Source organism: Rhododendron vialii, chromosome 8a (assembly GCF_030253575.1).
Source record: "Rhododendron vialii isolate Sample 1 chromosome 8a, ASM3025357v1".
Classification (NCBI taxonomy): Eukaryota; Viridiplantae; Streptophyta; class Magnoliopsida; order Ericales; family Ericaceae; genus Rhododendron; species Rhododendron vialii.
This window is the reverse complement of record NC_080564.1, coordinates 6,020,701-6,029,846: the sequence shown is the minus strand read 5'-3', so window position 1 is coordinate 6,029,846 and position 9,146 is coordinate 6,020,701. Positions and strand designations below refer to the sequence as shown.

Below are 9,146 nucleotides of genomic sequence, written 5' to 3'. Positions count from 1 at the left end.
GTGACATCATGATCTTCCAACCTTGCTTTGCTAGGAGAGCCAAATTATAAGCACTAAGGCCCCGGAAACCCAACCCTCCTTTAAATTTAGCCTGACATAACCTGCTCCACTTCATCCAATGAATTTTCCTTTCATTATTCTTTTGTCCCCACCAAAAACTTGCCATAGCTGACTCAATTTGATGGCATAAACCTTCTGGAAACTTAAAACACATCATAGCATAAGTAGAAAGCGCCAATGCCACCGATTTGAGCAAGACTTCCTTCTTGGCATGAATAAGAATTTTCTCCTTCCAACCCGCCAACTTCTGCAGCACTCTTTGCTTTATATAGTTGAATTTCTGTTTTGGATTTGTCAACCTCCGCCAGGAGCCCTAAGTACTTCCCCAAATCAGCCCTAACAGGAATGGCTAGATTTGAACTAAGAGCCCTCTTTAAATCAGCTCCTGTATTTTTGCTAAAAAACATAGAAGACTTTTGAAGATTGATGAGTTGACTCGATGCCTTCCGATAATTATCCAGAATGTCTCCAATAGCTTGCAACTCCCTTCTTTTGCTTTACAGAAAACCAGTGTATCATCCGCAAAGAGCAAATGACTAATGGACGGGGCACCCCTACAGATCCTCAAACCTTGAATAGCACCCCGAGATTCAACATGGCGCAACATCTCTGAAAAACCCTTAGCACAAAACAAGAATAAATAAGGCGACAAAAGGGTCGCCTTGATGCAAGCTCTGGGATGCAACACGTGTTAGTGGCATTTCAAAATATTGTCTAAGGATTTTAATTTTTTTTAAATCCTGAATTTGACTAATTTGAATTCTTAATTAGCAATCCATGAATGTAATTATGTATCCTAAAATTGTATATACGATATATCAATCGACTTAGGAGAAGGATGAGAACTAATTAAAAAGGTATCCTTTCCAAAACAATGACATTCACACACCTCAAAGAAAGAAAATTTAACAACAAAATAAAGAAAGAAAATTTGGCCAACTATATTGGGGAAAAAACTGAAATAGTCCCTGTAGTTAAGTATTTGTGTCAATTTGGTCCCCGAAGTTGTAATTGGCTCGATTTACACTCTGTACTTTTCATTTTGTTCCAATTTGGTCCAATTACAAACTTCCGCTAGTCCGCCGTTAGTCCTTTAAACAACAAAATCATATGGCCCCCTTTTTTGGGGTTAAAATAGACTCGTTCGGCTAAATAAGCCAACTGGCTTATTTTTTTATCTTTATTGAATTTTTTTTCGTATTTGTTAGTTTTTCGTCAATTTTTTTGGGGTTATTGCATCGTCATGACGAGAGGAATCTAAAGGTAAAAAATTATGATCGAAATCCTTTTTTTTTTTTGAATAAAGACGAAAAAATTGGCTTATTTTTGTCTTTATTCAAAAAAATTCGGTTTCGATCGTAATTTTTTACTTTTTAGATTCCTCTTGTTATGCCGATGCAATAATTCCCAAAAAAATGACGAAAAAACTAACAAATACGAAAAAAAATTGAATGAGGACAAAAAAAATAAACCAGCTGGCTTATTTAGCTGAATAGGATTACTCATTCCCCTTTTGCCCTAATATACCTCTGAACCAAAACACAGCTCATTCTTTCATTCTCCATTGATAAGGAGGCACTTGGGAGGAAAATTTGGTTATAATTTTCTACAAAAAGTTGCTATCGAATTCAACAATTTCATGATCAGCCATGGGGCATCATAACTACTGATATTGTCTACATGTTCAACTTGTGAACAAATACTGAGATGCCTTATTTTTCTGCATAGTACTGAAAATGCATATAGAACCATGTCCAAAAGTTATAACATGATATAGATCCAAAAGTCACAATATGATAAATAACCATATCCAAAAGTCAGAATATTCTATAAACTCAGTTTCAAATTTACCATGTCATAACCTAATACATAGACATAACAAACCAATCAACTAGGTTACAATAAACCTAACTTAACAGCCCAAGTGGTTACAAAAAATAGTGCCCTGTTATTCCATTCATTTTTCTACACTTGGCCCATACACTGATTCCTGACTAGGAATGTTGAAAAATAAATCAAAGCCAATTTTTTCGTCTTTATTCAAAAAAATTTGAATTTCGATAATAATTTTTTACTTTTTAGATTCTTCTTGTCATGACGATGCAATAACCCTCAAAAAAATTGATGAAAAACTAACAAATACGAAAAAAAAAAATTGAATAAGGACAAAAAATAAGGAAGTTCACTTATTTAGCCGAACGGGTCTGTTTTAACCCCAAAAAAGGGAGCCATATGATTTTGCTATTTAAAGGACTAACGGCGAACTAACGGAAGTTAGTAATTGGACCAAATTGAAACAAAATGAAAAGTATAGAGTGTAAATCGAGCCAATTATAACTACAGGGACCAAATTGACACAAACGCTTAACTATAAGGACTATTGCAGTTTTTTTCCCTTGTATTTAGTATCCTTCTTCTATATGTGGAATGATTTCCAATGTATTGTGCACTGTTAAAATTTGGGAATTGATAATGCCAAAATTATTTTTATTCCTTCCAAAACTCAAGGGATATATTTCATGACTTAATTGCCCTCTATTATATCACTTGTTTTTACAAAAATGCCCCACTGATTCCCGTCTACAACCCCTGGTTCCAAGTTCCATCTCCACCCGCACCAAATTTTCTCAATTCTTCCAAATTCTGCCTCCCACCGCTAGGACCAGTTTTTAGCACTAGCTTTTCCCAATTCTTCCATCTCCCTCGGTCAGTCCCCAGCACTTCCTGAGGAGCGTCTCTCTTCCCCTCTCTTTGATTTGTTGATGATGCACTCACAACAAATGGAGTACTGCATAACGAAAGCCAGGAAGCAATCGATGGAGTCGATGGATCGTCAACCGGAGCAGGTTATCCCGAACCGCTTGCATCCGAAGGAATCGAATCGTCCTCAAGAGGCAAGTTTTGAACTTTATTTTTTTATTTTTATTTTTTATTCACAGGATGGTATGTTTTTAGTTGATCCCGAAAAAGAAAAGAAAAAGGACGGTATGTTTTTGTTCTTTTTGATCCACTCATTTATTTTTGATTTATTTTTTGTTTGTCTGTTCAGATCAGTTAAATTCATAGACGGATTAAAAAACGATGTCGTTTTGGCACAAAAAGTGTTTGGCTCATCTCAGCCGTTGATTTGCGAGATCAACTGCCGAGAAGAGTTGGACAGACCCCTGTCCGGATGGGAGTCGGACAGGGGATCTCCTTCGCTGAGTGGGGCGGTGGTTTTTGTAAAAACCGTGTACAGAACCAAAACGAGGTGGATTTTGTCTTTTCCTTTTCCTTTTGATCTGTCTTTTTTTTTTTTAACTCCTATTTTGTTGTGTACAAAACTAAATATTCAATAAATAAAAAAACGAATGGATAAAAAAAGTGGGTAAATGATCAGTCCCAAACTTTACATATCATATTTTTAAAAAATAACCATGGATAAAAAAAACACAATAAGAAAACGAATTTTTAATTTTTAATTTTTAATATTATTAAATTTATTAGTACAACTAATTATTATGGCATAAATGTAAAAAATTAATTATATTTGCATTTATATAATATTTAATTACTAGCGAATGAGCTCGTGCCTGAAGGCACAGTGCAACTCGTTTTGTGCACAACTAAATTGAATTATCCTTCTCTGCTTCTAACCAACCTGATAACGAACCTAACTTTTTCAAACATGATACATCTAATCAATTTCAAGCAAGTGAATTTTGAAAAAATATACTACCAATTTACAATTACCAACAAAACCCTGTTTAAGTTTTGCAAAACAAAAAAAATTAGATCACAACCTAAGCCAATTAAATCACTACATAGTGATCCACATAGAGTTGTTAAAACCCTAACATTTATCGTTAAGAGCCGTGCTGTTAGGCGGCTAGACCGTACTTCTAAGACGGTCCGTACTATGAGATATAGTTTATGCCTTTTAACAATTCAATTATTTTCTTATGATAAAGTTAGGGTTTGCAAGCCCTAACAATAATCCATTCTGATTCGAATAATTAATCGCCTATGCATGATAGAGTTATGCAGTCGAAGTGGATTCGAACCCTAGATTTCCTGTCCACTCGTTACAAACTTTTAATTTAATTGCTTTTCTTAGTTTAATAAATTCTCCAAAATCAAACAACCAAACTTTCTTTGCCCGAATTAATCTAGAAGTTAATCGAATTTGTCGTAACTCAGCCCTTTAGTTCCCATTGGAATGATACTCGGTCTTAACTACTATTCTACGTAATAGTTAATTCTTAGTTTTATAAATTTATTTTTGACACGGAACGACATGGTCACAAGACTTTATTAAACACCCCACAAAATACCCAAAATATAAAGAAGAAAGAAAGCCCTAATTCACAAAGCAATTAAAAAGCCCTTATATACAAATATATATACATATATACACAAGCAATCAACCTTCCATTAAATCAATTCGCAAGGAGATTCAAAACTACCGTAAACAAATTTGAAACCAAGCATACCGGATTTTAGGGTAAATTCCTATATATACATGTGTGTGTGTATATACACACACAGTTATACACAGAGAGAGTGAGAGAGTATGAGAGGGACAAAACTCTCCGGATTCGAAGGAAGACAGCAACAGAAGACGAGGGACGGCGAAGGCGGACTGATACAGAGTACGGCGAAGGCGAACAGCGTTGTGTAGCAATAGTTCGTTTTATTTTTAGGGGTAATGTTTTGTTTTACACACACACACACAAACTGAAAATTTGACTGGGGCACGTGGGTGTGTGTCCGTCCCTCAGATAATGTAGTTCATGCCACATGAATTAGGAGTGAATCTTGAATCTGGACACGAGTTTTCACTGTAAGGTAAGTACCCAAATTGCAGTTGTCCTATGTTTGAACAAGGAGTGCAGCAAATTAGGAGTCTCGCAACTGCTAACTAATGCTTTATAACGGCACAAATGAAGAACCCAGCTACCCAACTCGGCGGCAAAACTGATGGAGGGACACAAGTACGCAACTCGCTAGCTATATTGGAAAGAAACCCCGCCTCAGTCAGGTTTTTGCATGTTTCCAGTTTAACCAACCACCAGAATGAGCGTAACCAAATCAAAACAAATTGAGGGAAATCGCTAGGATTGGGAAGTGTAATGACACAAGCAAGTCGGCATAGGATGTTTAAGAAACAAGAAAAATCACCTGTTAATTACCCAATGCCACCATTTTCCAACTCTCCACCGACACATCAGAAGAATAACAATTGGAAACCTACTCAACAATCGCAACAAGAGGCACACAAACCAAGTTTAGTAAATAGATGAGAGCAGACAAAACCTGGGTACTGAAGGAATCGTTTAATAGGATGCAAATACCAATACATGATGAGAATGAAAAACCAAGGTTATCAAAATCTTGTTCTTTCTCACCAGAATCCTATATATTGCAAGTAATCAATCCCATCAACACATACAAACAAACCTATACCAAAAGAGGGAAAAAGATGGTGAAGATAGTACTGGAAACTAGCAAAATGTTCCTTAAAAAGGCCAAAAGACACAAATGGCACTAGAAAGTATACAAAAAAAGGAGAAAGTATTAATCAACAGTGGTCACCTGTTGCCACTCCCCATCAACTGCTTCTTTCCACAAAGTGACATTGTTGTCACCAGAAGCCACAGCCAACAAGTTTCCTGTCAAAGACCATGATGCCCTCCAAACTGGAGTCTTGAAGTCCTTCAAGACTTTACCTTCCCATTGATCACCTTCTTTGGCCACAGTCCATATAACCACTGTCCCATCTTGTGAAGCACTTGCCATAGTAGTCTTTGGAAGGCCCAGGTTGGGAGCCCAAGCCACATCCCTAACCCAATCAGTGTGCATTTGCAAGGCAGGGAAGCAGTCCATCTTCCAATTCCCATTATATAGCTTCCAAACCTTCACAGTATTATCACAGCCACCAGAAGCCAGCTTCTGAACAGAATCCAGCATGCCAGATCCAACGAGAGCGCCAGGAGCCGTAGATGGGGCCCAAGAAACCGAGGTCACTCCAAGAGGGTGGGCTTGGTCTATCCTGGTGGTGTCCCAACCACCATCGGATCTGGCAGTGAAAACTGAGATATTCCCGTCGGAAGATCCACAAGCTAAGCAGAGACCAAGTTCTTGAGGCGCCCAAGCAATTGAATTGACGGATGATTTATGTTCGGTGAACACATGGGCCTGTGTCCATTCATTTGGGTTACCTTCCTTCCAAATAATTACCCTACCATCGTAGGAACAGGAAGCAAGGATTGATCCAAACTTGGGATGTGCCCAAGCAACCTGCCAAACAGGGCCTTGATGTCCAGTTAAAGTCGTGAGGTGCTGTGATGTCAAGTTGTTGCTTACGCCAATTATTTTTATAGTGGTATCAGATGACGCGCTTGCTAAACGCTTTCCATAGTAATCCATGGACACATCGTGAACTGTGTCATTGTGACCGCTTTCAATCTTCTGGGCAGGCATTTTTCCTAGATCTTTATAGCCCCTCCTAACCTTCCTTTAATTCCTAGTTTTGCCCTCCTTATCTGGTACCTCCCAAACTACAATTGGCAATCAGAGTCAAATGCACAATTAGACAAATGGCCAGTAATATTGAAAATAAAACTAGGAACTTGTGAACATATCCTTACAAGCCCAAGCGGTTCTAGTGAATCAACTTTCATATCAAGAAAATGCTCTCTTTGTGGTTTGCTCTAGTGATGAAGGGTTTGGAAGGCACATTCATAAACATTGTACACCTTTATTAGTTCATTTCAAACAGTGAAATTTAGCAATCCCAAGCTCTCACCAAGGTATTCTCCACTTTGGCATTTTTCAAGCGTAAGAACCAAATGGAATAAAACAATACTAGAGTTTTGGCAAGACAAAAATGTGGAATGGTCTATCATAATGCTCCTATATATATGTGCTTTACATGGTCAAATTAAAAAATGGTATTCCCTCTTATCTTATGTTTACCTGTTAAGAAGAAGTGCATTCAAGATTTTATCCATGGAAGCCTACCTCCATCACAAGGCAGTTTAAGGAGGCGTACAACGTCTCATTTTCCATTTACCGTACAAGAACAATTCGCGTTCCATGCAACATAGGGAGAGACCAAGGGTTGAACCATGTGACACAGACAACTTATCTTGGACACGTGACAAGTTCCCCAAGGCTTGACAATATGTAAGTTAATTTTCTAACTCATCCTAGGTGAGAGATTATGAGTGGTTGTATAATGGGATGAATCCGATATGCCTTCATCGCGATAAGTATGACATGTTTTGAGCGGAGTTCCTAGGTCTTACTCCTAACCCATGTGTCTTGGAGGCATCTACAAGGGGCTTCTAAGAGTGTCTGCATGTGGGGTTGCAGTTGCACAGCCAATTCGGGAATATATTTGCTCAAGCAGAGATCTTTTAGACAAGCAAAGGTATGCTGCTAACCAGCATCTACACCAAGACATATCCATCAGGCAAATCGCACCATGTGAGCTCGCATTCCCATGACGCATTCGAGGAGGAATGACAGCATGAGGGCCTGTAACTATCCACATGGCACCTCACGAGGATTACGGTGATAAACATCCACGACGGAGATGATAGGGATTTGGTCAAGTGGGTATGAGAAAAGACTTGCTGTGAGTATGAATTCCACGAAGACCAAACATTCCAAACCTTTGGGCCACTAAAGGTTTGCCCGGTCATTAATTTCAAGGCCTTGGAATCAGTCAAAGGCGTGCGTAAGCTGGCCTAGACATCTAGTTATAAAAAAAATGTTAAATGATTTTCCTTAAGACCATTCAAATTCAATTCCAATTCTCTAAAGTTACAAACACAACTAGGCCTTAGATATATCAACATGCTATGCTTTCCATAAAAATGCAATACTACCAGACCCGACTCAAATGCGTGAATTCTTATCCCCTTTAGTCTAACAAACCCATATCAAGTCATTCAGTTCCAAAATTGGTCCGATTTAGGCCTCTAGAAATTCCACAGTACACGTGCGTACACAACATATCTAAATTTTTCGCTCTAGACCCAAAAAACTTCTCAGAAAACAAATTGACTCAAACCCAAATACTAGTGATTAACGTAGTCAAAAATTTAACCGATTTACCTGTGAGAGAGGGAGCACTTTCACGAATCGGATCTCTAGGGTTGGCAATGAGGCGGGTAGGGGGTGGATACCACTATCCCCGTCCCCGATCCCCGAATCCAAATCCATTCCCATCCCCTCCCCGATCCCCACCGGGGAATTATTTTTACCCTCCATCCCCTCCCCAAACAGGGAATAGAGATCCCCTTGGGGAATCAAGGATCCAACTGAAACCATAGGCAAAACCGGTATTCTTAATCCGATATTCCTCTTGCAGCAAGACGCCAAGAACAAACAACACATGCAAAGCTCTTTAAAGCTTCGTTTCTTAGTCTCTCAACACGACGCTATTTAATGAGTTTCCGACGTGAACAATATTTATCAGACGTGAACAATATTTATCTGACTAGAACTATCGATTTGAGCTCTTTTTTCTACTAATCTTCTATCCGTGATAAGTGAATTCAATTACTTCTATGTTAATTAACAGTGAGATTTAGTTTCTTTCTTTCTTCTTCACTTATGTATATATAGTACTCCTATATAATTTTCATTTATGTATATAACTTATTTATTTTATATATATATATATAGACACACACAAACAGGGCGGGGTGGGGATGGGGCGGGGATAGACTCATACCCATCCCCTACCCGTTCCCCATTTTTTTAAAAAAATTATCCCCATCCCCTATCCGATCCCCAAAAAATCCCCAAATCCCCAATCCATTTGAGGTGGGAAATGGGGCGGGGCGGCCGGGATTGCCATCCCTACGGATCTGAGACGAACTCCCAAGAAAAGAGCTTTGTTGTGTAACATCTCGTAAGCCCCGAAATAAGGTTTTGCCCCTACCTCTTTCGGCCCTGGGCTTTACAAGCCTTCATTACAGCCAAAATGGGCTGTTTGGACGGAGGCTTATAAGCCCGATCAAATGGGTCAACTGAGGGCTTAGAGCCATGTTATTAAGAAAGGCCAGCCCAAAAAATAGTACTACTACCTTCTT

At 38.6% G+C, this 9,146-nt stretch overlaps 2 protein-coding genes across 2 annotated transcripts; both read right to left on the bottom strand.

Moving 5' to 3' along the window:
• Positions 1–203: 203 nt before the first annotated feature.
• Positions 204–667, bottom strand: LOC131298506 (uncharacterized). The gene is made up of 2 exons (XM_058323992.1): positions 504–667; positions 204–456 (listed from the first exon to the last, which is right to left on the bottom strand). Exons 1-2 carry the CDS (start codon positions 665–667, stop codon positions 204–206), a joined length of 417 nt encoding a protein of 138 aa, XP_058179975.1.
• A 2,007-nt stretch (positions 668–2,674) lies between these two features.
• LOC131298937 (protein transport protein SEC13 homolog B-like) lies at positions 2,675–8,940 on the bottom strand. Its single transcript, XM_058324442.1, has 3 exons — positions 8,924–8,940; positions 8,164–8,198; positions 2,675–6,599 (listed from the first exon to the last, which is right to left on the bottom strand). The coding sequence occupies exon 3, from the start codon at positions 6,520–6,522 to the stop codon at positions 5,617–5,619; it is 906 nt and encodes a 301-aa protein (XP_058180425.1). The 5' UTR covers positions 6,523–6,599; positions 8,164–8,198; positions 8,924–8,940; the 3' UTR covers positions 2,675–5,616.
• Positions 8,941–9,146: the final 206 nt, after the last annotated feature.

Excerpts from the sequence above, each read along its gene's own strand:
- LOC131298506 (XM_058323992.1), bottom strand. The coding sequence starts at position 667 with ATGTTGCGCCATGTTGAATCTCGGGGTGCTATTCAAGGTTTGAGGATC. Across the intron at positions 457-503 it reads TTCTGGATAATTATCGGAAG|CAAAAATACAGGAGCTGATT; the intron begins GCATCGAGTCAA and ends TATGTTTTTTAG.
- LOC131298937 (XM_058324442.1), bottom strand. The coding sequence starts at position 6,522 with ATGCCTGCCCAGAAGATTGAAAGCGGTCACAATGACACAGTTCACGAT.